We start from the raw sequence: 13,101 nt of genomic DNA, 5'->3' as shown, positions 1-13,101 counted from the left end.
TTTTTGCACTCTGAACACAAACCAAATGCTTGTTACAGGTAAAACTAAGCATAACAATTATCTTACAGGTTTTGGACTGGCATTTATTGCTTACCCTGATGCTTTGGCAAAACTACCAGTAGCTCCACTTTGGTCTATTTTATTTTTTTTCATGCTCCTGACCCTTGGACTGGACTCACAATTTGCCACCATTGGTAAGTCCTTAGATATAAAGTCAGAAGGTATTGTGCTTCAACATCCATACTATTAATACAATATGTAATATTAATTACAATATAGCTTTTTACTGCGGAATTCACATTTAGGGTGGAGGGTAGTCAAATTAAATCTATAACAAAGTTACATTTTCTGCAAGCTCAGAACAAAAGAAGAAGCGCTTAAAGGGACACTTAAGTCAAACAAAAAAAATGAGTTTTACTCACCTGGGGCTTCCAATAGCCCCCTGCAGCTGTCCGGTGCCCTCACCGTCTCCCTCCGATCCTCCTGGCCCCGTCGGCAGCCACTTCCTGTTTCGGTGACAGGAGCTGACAGGCTGGGGACGCGAGTGATTCTTCGCGTTCCTGGCCACAATAGCGCCATCTATGCTGCTATAGCATATATCATATACCACATAGCAGCATAGAGGGTGCTAATGTGTCTGGGAACGCGAAGAATCACTCGCGTCCCCAGCCTGTCAGTTCCTGTCACCAAAACAGGAAGTGGCTGCCGGCGGGGCCAGGAGGATCGGAGGGAGACGGCGAGGGCACCGGACAGCTGCAGGTGGCTATTGGAAGCCCTAGGTGAGTGAAACTCATTTTTTTTGTTTGACTTAAGTGTCCCTTTAAGTGGGTTGATTCTCAAAATTACATTTATGCTCTTTAAACACAGTAAAAAAATAAATATATAAAACACTGTAAGACTGGTCTGATGTCATGCGAAGGCATACCATATTTTTCAGAATATAAGACCCTCCTTACTATAAGATGCACCCTACTAAACCTAGGTGTGTCTTAAGTGCATGGGCTTCTTATGGACCCCCCTCTCACACACACACACACACACACACCCCTATTAAGAAAAAAAACAAAAAAACTGTCTATGTAAGTTTCACTGGTTTAAATATAATTGGGAGTGTGGTCTTTTTTAAGAAAAAGGAAAAGACAAAAAACCTTTTTGTCCTTTTAAGGGTTATCCACTCCACCCTTTCACAAGACTTTGTACATTATAGAAAGGACCATAGAGTAAAAAATTCATGCAGAATCTTCAGGTACAAAAATATCAAAACTTTATTGACACAAAAATAGATAATCTATTAAAAATATCTCTGTAAGAGGTTCCTTGTAGATATTTCCAACACAGAATTCAGGCACACATATAGACTTAATTGTAGACTTAATGCATTTTATGGAAAAGACCTTTTCCATAAAATGCATTAAATCTACAATTAAGTCTATATGTGTGCCTGAATTCTGAGTTGGAAATATCTACAAGGAACCTCTTACAGAGATATTTTTAATCAGTGTTGCTTGCGAATTTTCGCCAAAGTCATTTTCGCATCGAAAATCCCATTTTTGATTTCGCCGAATTTTTGCGAAAATAATGACTATTTTCGCTTCAAAAGGCGAAATTTTCGCCTAAAGTCCGTTTTTTTTCGCGTTAAATATCTAAGCCCCCTTACAAGCTAGAATCACCAAATTTTCAGGGTATATTAAGGAGATATGTGGGTACAAGAGGAAAACATTTTTTTGCAAAAAGACCTTATAGTTTTTGAGAAAATCGATTTTAAAGTTTCAAAGGAAAAAAGTTTACATTTAAATGTAGTAAATGACAGTTACTGTAGCAAACCTAGCGGTAGTGTAAATTTAGTAATATCAAAAGAAAGGGCCAAGTGCAAAGGGCCAAGTGCAAGTGCCATGGGCCAAGTGCAAACATGCAAGAGGCCAAGGGCCAGCGCAAAAGAGCCAGCTGCCAGCGCAAAGGGCCAAGTGCCAGCTGCCAGCGCAAAGGGCCAAGTGCCAGCACAAAGGGCCAAGTGCAAGCGCAAAGGGCCAAGTGCCAAGTGCAACCGCAAAGGGCCAAGTGCCAAGTGCAACTGCAAAGGGCCAAGGGCCAAGTGCCAGCACAAAGGGCCAAGGGCCAAGTGCAAGCACAAAGGGCCAAGTGCAAGCACAAAGGGCCAAGTGCAAAGGGCCATGCAAAGTGCAAAGGGCTATAACTATAAAGTGCAAGACCTTATAGTTTTTGAGAAAATCGATTTAAAGTTTCAAAGGAAAAAAGTTTACATTTAAATGCAGTAAATGACAGTTACTGTAGCAAACCTAGCGGTAGTGTAAATTTAGTAATATCAAAAGAAAGGGCCAAGTGCAAAGGGCCAAGTGCAAGTGCCATGGGCCAAGTGCCAAGTGCAAACTGCCAGCGCAAAGGGCCAAGTGCCAGCGCAAAGGGCCAAGTGCCAGCGCAAAGGGCCAAGTGCCAGCTGCAAAGGGCCATGCAAAGTGCAAAATGCCAAGTGCAAGCGCAAAGGGCCAAGTGCAAGCGCAAAGGGCCAAGCGCAAAGGGCCAAGTGCAACGGGCCAAGTGCAAGCGCAAAGGGTTAAGTGCAAAGGGCTAAGTGCAAAGGGCCATGCAAAGTGCAAAGGGCCATGCAAAGTGCAAAGGGCCATGCAAAGTGCCAAGTGCAAAGTGCACTTTGCATTTAACACTTTGCACTTGGCACTTTGCACTTGGCACTTTGCATTTGACACTTTGCACTTGGCACTTTGCATTTGACACTTTGCACTTTGCACTTTGCATTTGACATTTTGCACTTGGCACTTTGCATTTGACACTTTGCATTTGACACTTTGCACTTTGCACTTTGCATTTGACACTTTGCACTTTGCATTTAACACTTTGCACTTTGCATTTGACACTTGGCCCTTTGCACTTGGCCCTTTCATTTGATATTAGTAAATTTACACTACCGCTAGGTTTGCTACAGTAACTGTCATTTACTGCATTTAAATGTAAACTTTTTTCCTTTGAAACTTTAAAATCGATTTTCTCAAAACTATAAGGTCTTTTTGCAAAAAAATTTTTTCCTCTTGTACCCACATATCTCCTTAATATACCCTGAAAATTTGGTGATTCTAGCTTGTAAGGGGGTTTAGATATTTAACGCCAAAAAAAACGGACTTTAGGCGAAAGTTAATGCGAAACTAAACGAAAATAGTCATTATTTTCGCGAAAATTCGGCGAAAAGAATATTTGCATTTTCGCTCATCACTGTTTTTAATAGACTATCTATTTTTGTGTCAATAAAGTTTTGATATTTTTGTACCTGAAGATTCTGCATGAATTTTTTACTCTATGGTCCTTTCTATAATGTACAAAGTTATGTAAGTTTCACTGACCAGCTTCAATGCACTAGAGTTGTTGTGAACCTCTGATTTTGGTTCACGAACCATTGAACTCGAACACGCGAAAAAAGTTTGTGAACATGCAAACTTTTTGAACCGCCTTAGACTTCAATGGGCAGGCGAACTTTCAAAACTACAAACACTAATTGTGGCCACTAAGGTGATGGAAAAGATGTTTCAAGGGGTCTAACACCTGTAGGGGGCATGGATGAGTGGGATACATGCCAAAAGTCCAAGGGAAAAATCCGGATTTGACGCACAGCAGGGTTTAAGGGCAGAAATCACATTTTATTGCTAAATTGAAGGTCTAAAGTGCTTTAAAACATCTTGCATGTGTATATGTTACGGCCAGAACCCGAAGTTTGGCCACTTCTAGTTCTGGCCGGCCACTTCGGGTTCTGGCCGACCAATGCGCGAAGTGGCCGCTGCGCTGCGGCCAATGTGAGAAATGGAATGATTCCTCTGACATTAATGTATCTTCTGGCCGCAGCGCAGCGGCCAAACGTAGAACAACTGAGTTCATTTAATGCAATTCAGCCAGGCGGCAATGTAACAATTCAAGCCGCCGGCTTTTTCTCTGCCTCTCTCTCCTCCTCTTATGGGCAGCAGGCGGGGACACGCGTGTCCCCGGGAGTCGTTCATCGCACCAGGGCAGCAGAGCGGGGAGGCTGCAGACATTGCTTCTGCCAGCACCCGCTCTGCAAGAACGGCATGATTCCCCTGCCGCGACGAACGACTCCGGGGGGACACTCGTGTCCCCGCCCGGCTGCCCATAGGAGAGAGGCGGGAGGGGGGGGGAGAAGGAGAGAGAGAGATGCAGAGAAAAAGCCGGCGGCTTGAATTGTTACATTGCCGCCGGCTGAATTGCATTAAATGAACTAAGTTGTTCTACGTTTGGCCGCTGCGCTGCGGCCAGAAGATACATTAATGTCAGAGGAATCATTCCATTTCTAACATTGGCCGCAGCGCAGCGGCCACTTCACGCATTGGCCGGCCAGAACCCGAAGTGGCCGGCCAGAACTAGAAGTGGCCAAACTTCGGGTTCTGGCCGTAACATATACATCAATCAGGAATTGTAATTAGTGTACTGCTTCCCACTGACAGACTAAACTCACTGTGTAATGCACCGCAAACAGCTGTTTGTGTAGTGATGGCCATGCTGGACTGCTGCGCAGCATGGTGAGAGTGCAGGCGATGGCGGTTTTCAAGCCCATATGGTCGCCGGGCTGAGGTAGCTGAATGACAGAACAACAGTGACTGAGTGTCCAGCTGATCGAATTTGGTCTCTCCACCATTTACCCAAAACTGACTTTCATCTCCACCTCATATGTTTCTAATACATCAGTATATTGTAATTCTATCCCCCTCCCTGTGGACTTCATGTCTTATTATTTCACAGTCCTCTCTGTACCACATACTGTATCCCTCATCACGCTGGATGCCTTAATAATTTCCATACTGTTCTGTTCCTCCTACCTCAGGATGTCTTAAGCTGGCCACTAACGGACCAATTTCTAGCGAAAAATCGTTTGAGCGATCAGATATTCTGATCAGACGAAAAATCGTTCACTACACCATCAACGAACCAATCTTTGCTTCCTATCTATTCAAACCAACAAGAAAATCCAAATTTTGGTTTGACAAAAATCCAATTGGATATTTTTATAATCATTTGTAATCGATTGTGCCCATCAACTGAGATTATTTTCAACCAATCCATTCAGAATTTCTGATCGTTCAAACAATTTTTCACTAATTGGACTGTTAGTGGCCACCTTTAGGTCTCTCTGCACTGTAACCAGCAGCTAAATTGGTGTTCCTTTCTGCCTCGTATAAAATACCTCCACATTGTGATGAAGGAATGGGTTGTTGCACAAAGATACTACATGTTTATTTTTTCTCTTTATGACTCCACAAGAAACAATAACAACAGCAATCCAGGATGTATACCCGAGAGCAATGAAAAAAATGAGGATTCCGCTGACTTTAGCCCTGTGTGCAGCATTATTTCTACTTGGACTTCCATGTGTCACACAGGTAAATAATATCTAAATACACAGAAGGGAAAAAACATGAGGAGATTGACTAGTCCATCTCCTCATGGGAGATTCTCAATATTACCATTATCCTTCACAAAAGCACTCCCTGGAAAGAATCTATACAAAGATGTCAGCCATCCTCTTCGGCAGTTGGGCTGAGCAATTGCATTTTAGTCTCTGTTTGAGAAAACAAAAAGGAAATCGATAGCCCAAATGGTGTAGTTTGTTATTAAGGGGTAGAGCAATATAATCTACCCACCTGCTTGAACACTGGTTGCCTGTGTGGTGACCCATGTTTGTGAGTATATTTATACTCACAAACATGGGTTACCACACAGGCAACCAGTGTTCAAGCAGGTGGGTAGATTAGACCTGATCCCACTCAGGTTAAAAAGTCAATCTCTGTAGAAAGGAAAGGGGTTATACCCCTCCACCAAGGGATCAGGGGCGGACTGGCCCGGGGGGACGGGTGCCAGTTTCCCCCCGGGCCATCGTCTCAATAAACAATCAGGGCCGCCAGCTTAGTGTAGGAACGAAAATAGAATTTCAGCCCCGCCCCCAGCTCTCTCTTACCAGCCACAAATTGCAGGGCATTGGCTCAGCACTTTCTCCTCTCGGTGTGCTGCTTCCTCATTGGCTGCAGGTGATGCACTCCACCCCCGGAAGAGAAGCTGAATCAAAGCAAACACACTGCAGACACATGTAGCAGCCAGCTAGATAGCATGCAATGAGCCCGGCCAGCCCACTGTAAGTTTCTCTTTTTCTGTCAGTGAATGTGGGTCAGGACTCCCTCCTTGGATTACTAGCAATGTCATGCTTATTTTTTAATTGCAAAATAGCTAGGAATCGTTAAAAAGAAAGTATTCCTTGCAGCCTTGGAAACGATCCGACCTCCTATCAATGCAGGCTGGTACAGCTACTACTGGGTGCCTGGGCTGCTGCAGGAAGCTGGATGGCATAATACTATGTAATGTCAGGTTGCAGGGACACACAGACTGCTCAGCTGGCTTGCAGTCAGAGTGTCCGTGTCTCTACCTGAACTGCTGACCCTGCACTGTGGTTTTCACTTGTACTGGGCTCCCTCCCCCACAGATAAGGAACGGACATACGCCTGTCACTGGCACTTGGCAAGGCTGCATGTCTGTGAGATGAGACTGGTGGGGATGAGTTTAGCACAGGGGAAATGATCCCTAACCTCTCCATCTGATTCTTAGAACACTAGTATCAACAGGAGCAGAAAAATGATAAGCAAGCCTGGCCCTGGAGCACTAGGCCCTAAGGTATGATGGAAACTATGGGGGAAGGGGGGAGGGCTTATAGTGAAGGGAGCTGCCAGAGCCAAGTGACCAAAAGACACACAAATACTAAGGTGCCCATACAGATTCAACTAAGAGACAGATCTCTCTCTAATTAGACCCATACACTATTGGCAGATTCCCAATCCTATTTCAGCATTAAATCTTTCAGGAAATGGTCTCTAGACACAGACACTGGCTGCTGCCCCCCCCCCCCCCCCCCAAATGTTAAGGTGGCCACTAACGGTCCAATTTCTAGCGAAAAATCGTTCAAGCGATCAGAAATTATGTTCGTATTAGTTGTAAATAATCTCCATTGGTGGACACAATCGATTATGAACGAGTGAAAAAAATGTCGCCCGAATGAATTTTTGTCAAACCAAAATTTGGATTTTCTTGTTGGTTGTGATAGATAGGAAGCAAAGATTGCTTCGTTGATGGTGTAGTGAACGATGTATTACAATATTTAAAAATATTTCACCAAGACACTGCGCTCACAGATTCAATACGTCCTCATTCCATAAGTGTAGCTCGGGAAAAAGGAGACATAAAAAACATAGCATAATACTGTTTTAGATGTGTTATCCTTCCCACAACACCCAGTGCTGCAAGCAATGATCTCGTGTATGAATATCACAGAAAGGTCTCACAGGTCCTCACCATTTAGCGTGGCTGCCAGGTCACAGACAGCTATATAAGCCTTATAGTGTCACCAGACAAACAGGTGTTGCCCCTCATCAACCAAGTGACACTCCAAGAATCCCAACACCATCACACATGGACTCTCACCTACTCAAAATGCCATCCAGATTATAAGACAGCATAAGCGCTTAGGGTATTACATCAAAAGAAGGCCACTTCTTGTCAGATAGGATCCACAATTGCCTAATGAACTGAAGAGCTTCACATAGCGTAAAAAAGTACTTTAATTTTAAAAGTTTAAAATCACTGCACTCACATGTTCCAGGTAAATACAAGCATAAAACAGTGTCCTCCACGCCAGCTCTGCACGTCTGTAGCTCCGCCCAATATTACAATATTTCACTTCCGATCAGAATTTCTGATCGCTCGAACGATTTTTCGCTAGAAATTGGACCGTTAATGGCCACCTTAGATTCCTCTTCCCCGTGCACGTAACTACGTTACCTGTCTACTGCCCCGAATGTCCTTTACACTTCTGCATTGGCACCCCACATAGCTGCCGGCATTATAATGACATGGGGGGCGTGTGTGACATCACACATGCGTCCCACATACTATATGCTGGTTGTCACATGGGACGTGAATGCGTAAGTACAGCAGACATTCGGCAGACTCCTGGTGGCAGGGGATATGTAAAGTATGTACATGCATAGGCACCAGACGGACATATAACATTTGGAAGGACAGCAGCTAGGGGATCCATCGCAATCATTGGCAATTTTGCGTGCTGTTACAGCCACGCACCCAATTGTCCATGTTAACCCGAGATTTCTAAGCATGTCCAATCAAAACATTGGACTCATTTCAGCATGACATTGGTTGAATAGTCAATTGGGCATGGATCAGCTGATTTTGGCACGGGCTCTGAGAGCCGAGCGCCGAAACTAGGCGCCCCATAGCAGCAATGCTATGCTGCGTGCCCTGTGTAGTGGTAATTTGGGGCTCTGGCAGCTGCCAGACCCCACATTACATCTCCCGAGTTGCTACAACTTGGAGGAAGAATAGTATTTAACGCCGCCTCGAGTTTAGCGGCAGCGGTGAGAGCCGTCATTCGTCTCTCTCGTGCCGAACTGAGCGGCGCCGAATTAATATGCAACCAATTGGGTATGCTTGTTCCAGCACTGATTTTCATCCATTCGATGATAATAATCGAATCACACAATCTACAGATGTATGGCCAAAATGTATCGCTGAAGTACTGATGCACAATTCAGCGAGCATTCATTGATTGCAATTTAAAGCTTGAAGTGAACAAAATAAAAAAAAGTCAGATACCTATGGAGAGGGAAAGTTCTGTAATCAATACCTACCACACACAGAACATCAATTTTCAATACATTCCAGCAGGGAATCTATTAAAAACAGATAAACTGCAGTATTGTACTGTTCAATGTGGTGCAGCACTTTTAGCCACAGATCTACCACTGCTTCTGGCCCGTGCCTAATTAATTTAACCTAGATTTTCTGTCCTGTCTGTTGGACACTTTTTCAATCGTTTCTGTGTCATAATCAATCGAAATGTGATCGTTCAGACATTTTAAGGGGATTGATTCCTAAAAAAATCTGTGTGTGCGGGCACCATGAAGCGCATCAGAACTTTAATGTATTACTGTTTTACGTTAATATGTGCATTTGGGCTGGGGCTGTCATGACAGGGCCTCTAGGCTGCGGTTTCCCCCCAGGCCAAAAGGTCCCAGTCCTCCCCTGGGTGGACTAGACTGTAAACTGAAAGCAGGAACAGCAGCACCAATATCCGGATAAAATACGTTAAAAACCATTAAAAAAGGAGGTAGTGGTGGACTTACCTCCCTATTCAGAAGACACAACCTCTGTTTATTTTTTTGATCAACAATAATTTATTCAAAAACTCCACAATGCAACACGTTTCGCAGGTGCAATCTCGCTTCATCAGGCAATAATGGTAGCAGAAAAACAAAATCAGGTCAGTAAAAGAGCTACGCGCCTCAGTGTGAAGTGTACCTCCTTTTTAAATAGTCTTTAACATATTTTATCCTGGTATTGGCACCTCTATCCCTGCTTTCCTTTTGTCAGAACTGTTGCATTTTCACTATCTACTAAAAACGACAGAGTGACAGCAAAAAAAGTAATTCATAGTGCATTTTATTCTGAGAGAAATGTACATTTTATACGTATGTATTTTAAAATTAAAAAATTTTTTCCCCTGATAGTTGTCCTTTAAGTAACAAAACATTTTAATTACACAAGTTGTAGAATTATCCCCAATTTAACTTGACCTTTTCACCTCCAGGCAGGAATCTACTGGGTAAATCTCATTGACTCCTTCTGTGGAGGATGGGCCATTTTATTTGTGGCAGTGTTAGAGCTGGTAGCGATGATCTGGATTTATGGTACAGTATGATGCTTACAATAAAATTATTATTATTGTTACCAATTATCATCAATATTGTTATTTTCATATATCCTCATTTTCACCATATTTTATGTACATATTACATGGCACTGTGCATGAAAAAATAATAAAGGGTTTAGAAGCAAGAAGCATTCTGAAGCAAACACTGACAAAAATATGACAGAGGGTAAAAAAGGACCCTTTCTCATTAAGGGCCTGAGCCCACTTACGCAGTTGTGTCCGCTTCTGTCCACTTTTCAGCATCTGTTGATGTATTACTGAAAAGCGGACACAACTGCGCACAACTGCGTTAGTGGGCTCAGGCCCTAAGAGACTGGCTACTGAAAATAGGTGAGTTAAAGTCCTCAAGCAAAACTAAAATAAAAAAACAAAAAACAGTAGGGCTGCATTAAGTGCAGCTTAAAGGAATACTATCGATTGAAACTACTTTTTTTTTAATACTCTATATTAGTGTACACATTGCCACTAGTGCTAGGGGCACTTTATTTTTTCACCCAGGTCTCTCTCTCACTATCTGTAAGGCTTGGTGGTGTATTCTCCACAGTCAGCATGCAACGCACGAGCCGGCGTGGAGGAGGTACACACACCAGCACAAGGAAACAGGCTATCCCCAGTATAGTGGAGGGGAGGACTGACTCCAATAGGAGATTGTGGCGCACAGAGCCGGTGCAGATCTGACAGCCACAAACAATGCTTTCGTTATAACGTCTCAGCGCAAAGTAGCGCTGAGCGCATAAACCAGAACTGAGGAGATCAGGACAGGTAGACAGAATGAACGCTTGCTAGCTAGCGGCTACTTAGCGACAGCAAGCGTCCAAAACAAGACAGACTGGAATGAGGCAGCCAATGCGATTGCAGCGATGGCGTGCCTCACAAAGACAGGACAGGATAGTCAGGAAATAGCCGGATCAAGATAGATGGAACGTAACACAGACAAATATACAATAAGTATGTTTTCCTAGCGTATTACAATTACAGCTATCAATGAAACTATTTGTAACGTCTGACTAACATATGTATATATCGGCAATGAACCGATATATGACATAAGCAGGAACGCTGACTAGGACTGGAGTAATACAGGGAACAGGACTCAGAAGGATTCGCTATCTCTTCGCAGAGATGAACGCAATCCACAAACGGTAACAGAACAGGATTCAGAAGGATTCGTTATCTCTTCGCAGAGATGAACGCAATCCACAAACAGTAACAGAACAGGATTCAGAAGGATTCGTTATCTCTTCGAAGAGATGAACGCAATCCACAAACGGTAACAGGACAGGATTCAGAAGGATTCGTTATCTCCTCGCAGAGATGAACGCAATCCACGAACAGGACCAGGAGCAGGATACTAGCTCAGCACGGGTGCTCACGATACGCGCAAACTACCAAAACGTGCTGGAAAGCTGACTAACTGCACACAGGATATAAACAGTTCGTGTACGTATACATCAGCGACACTGATGTATCAACGTAACACGAATACAAGGAAAATAATAAACGTGCTGGTATGCATATATATGGGCAATGAACCAATATATGATGCAAAACCAGCAAAGTATCTTTTAGAACAAGAAACACGATCGGGGGCTGAAGCGACAGCAAGACAGGCTTAAACTGAAGCTATGAAAACCCGAGGAGTCCTGCAGGAAGCAGATCTTTATACTGAGGTCATCCAATGGGAGCAGACATGCAGATTCCCACACAGGTGAATGGTAATCAGTCACAAGCTGACAGCAGGGAAAGGCAGACAAAGCTATGCAGCTTGCATGGAAAGAGATCAGAACTGCCTGAGCTGCAGCACTACTACTTCCAGCAATATCTGCTGCAGCAGCGATCATTACAGTACCCCCGCCCTTAAAAGCGGATTCCAGACGCTTTTCAAAACTGAAATTCCCAACAAAACAGTCTGACTGATAATTCATGATGACCGGGACAGCCCGGCAAGACCAAATTCCAGAATCAGTCCCCACAAGACTGGACCCATCAGAACCAGAACCTACAGAACCATGCCCATCAGTACTACAAGCCCCAGTGTGACACCCATCAGAACCATGATTTCCAGAAGAAAGCCCTCCGAAACTCCCTGAGCGATACCCACCGCCTTCCAGGAACCGTTAAAAAATGCCAAAGCCTTTGCAATGCCCACCGGGACTGTCTTTACCAACACAAAACCCACTGTTGAACCAGTCCAAGGCACCAGGACAAGTTTTCTCAGAGACCTCCCAGAACACCTTGAAGCTCCAAAGAGATCCCCATAGGTCAGAACGCCCCTTAGGCTCACATGGAGAACTATCAAGAACCCCTATGGAACCTAGGGCAATTCCCGAGTCAGGGCCACAAGGACAAACATCAAGATCAGGGCTTTCAGGGACCAGAACCATCTCTGGGCATGCAGGCAGACTGGCAACATCAGAACATGTTCCCACTAAGGAAGCATCAGAGCACGCTAACACCTTAGACACACTTGGGCATTCTGGCACACAAAGAACATCTGGGCACACTGGCACAAGAGAAACCTCTGGGCATGTCAAGGAACTGTGAGCCTCAGGGTCAGCCAAGACAGGACCAAAACCAGGACTGGCCAAAAAAAAATCATCATGACTAGACTTCGCAACTACTGGACTTTTACACGAGAATGCAGGATCAGACTTAGATGTCGCTGATTCCAGCAAAGTCAGTAACAAATCAGATTCAGGGGCACTAACAAGACAGGACAAATCTTCTGATGTATGCACTGAACCAGATAGGGACTCCACAACTACCTCTGGACTGGACAGAGACTCATCTAATACACTGGATTGGAGCTCATGAGGCGCTGCAGAACAAGTCAGTATTGCAGCAGCCCCCACTGGACTAGGCAAAACTGAGGAATTCCCTGGACAGGAAGGGGACTCTGGAACCTCTGCCACAGCGGCCAGAGAACCAGAATCTTTCAGGATACAGGGCTGGGTTTCAGGAACACTCATCAGACCGGACTGAAATTCTGAGATTTCTATTATTTTGACCAGAGAATCAGAATTATCCATGTTACAGGGCAAGACTTCTGAAACATTCAGAGGACAGGGCTGGAGTTCCTCGGCTGTTACAACACTGGAGAGGGACTCAACAACATTGGTTAAATCAGACTGTGTACAGGGCAAGGTATCTAACCCACTTGCTGACGAGGACAATATTTCAATGGCTTCTGCTTTGCTGGGCAGAAATTCATCAAGTTTTATTAGAGCAGACTGTAATTCCAAAACAGCTGCTAAACAAGTGAATATTACTGCAACACCAACTGAGGTAAGCAGTGC

General features: G+C 44.1%; 1 protein-coding gene across 1 annotated transcript in view; it reads left to right on the top strand.

The window, feature by feature from the left end:
• LOC137529035 (sodium- and chloride-dependent neutral and basic amino acid transporter B(0+)-like) overlaps positions 1-13,101 on the top strand; it is an 86,990-nt gene that overhangs the window by 36,697 nt on the left and 37,192 nt on the right. Inside the window, exons 9-11 of the mRNA XM_068250919.1 lie at positions 69-194; positions 5,296-5,414; positions 9,683-9,782. Coding sequence (XP_068107020.1) covers positions 69-194; positions 5,296-5,414; positions 9,683-9,782 — 345 coding nt within the window. The remainder of the gene's footprint in view (positions 1-68; positions 195-5,295; positions 5,415-9,682; positions 9,783-13,101) is intronic.

Source organism: Hyperolius riggenbachi, chromosome 8, assembly GCF_040937935.1.
Source record: "Hyperolius riggenbachi isolate aHypRig1 chromosome 8, aHypRig1.pri, whole genome shotgun sequence".
Lineage (NCBI taxonomy): Eukaryota > Metazoa > Chordata > Amphibia > Anura > Hyperoliidae > Hyperolius > Hyperolius riggenbachi.
This window is presented reverse-complemented; position numbering and strand designations above follow the sequence as displayed.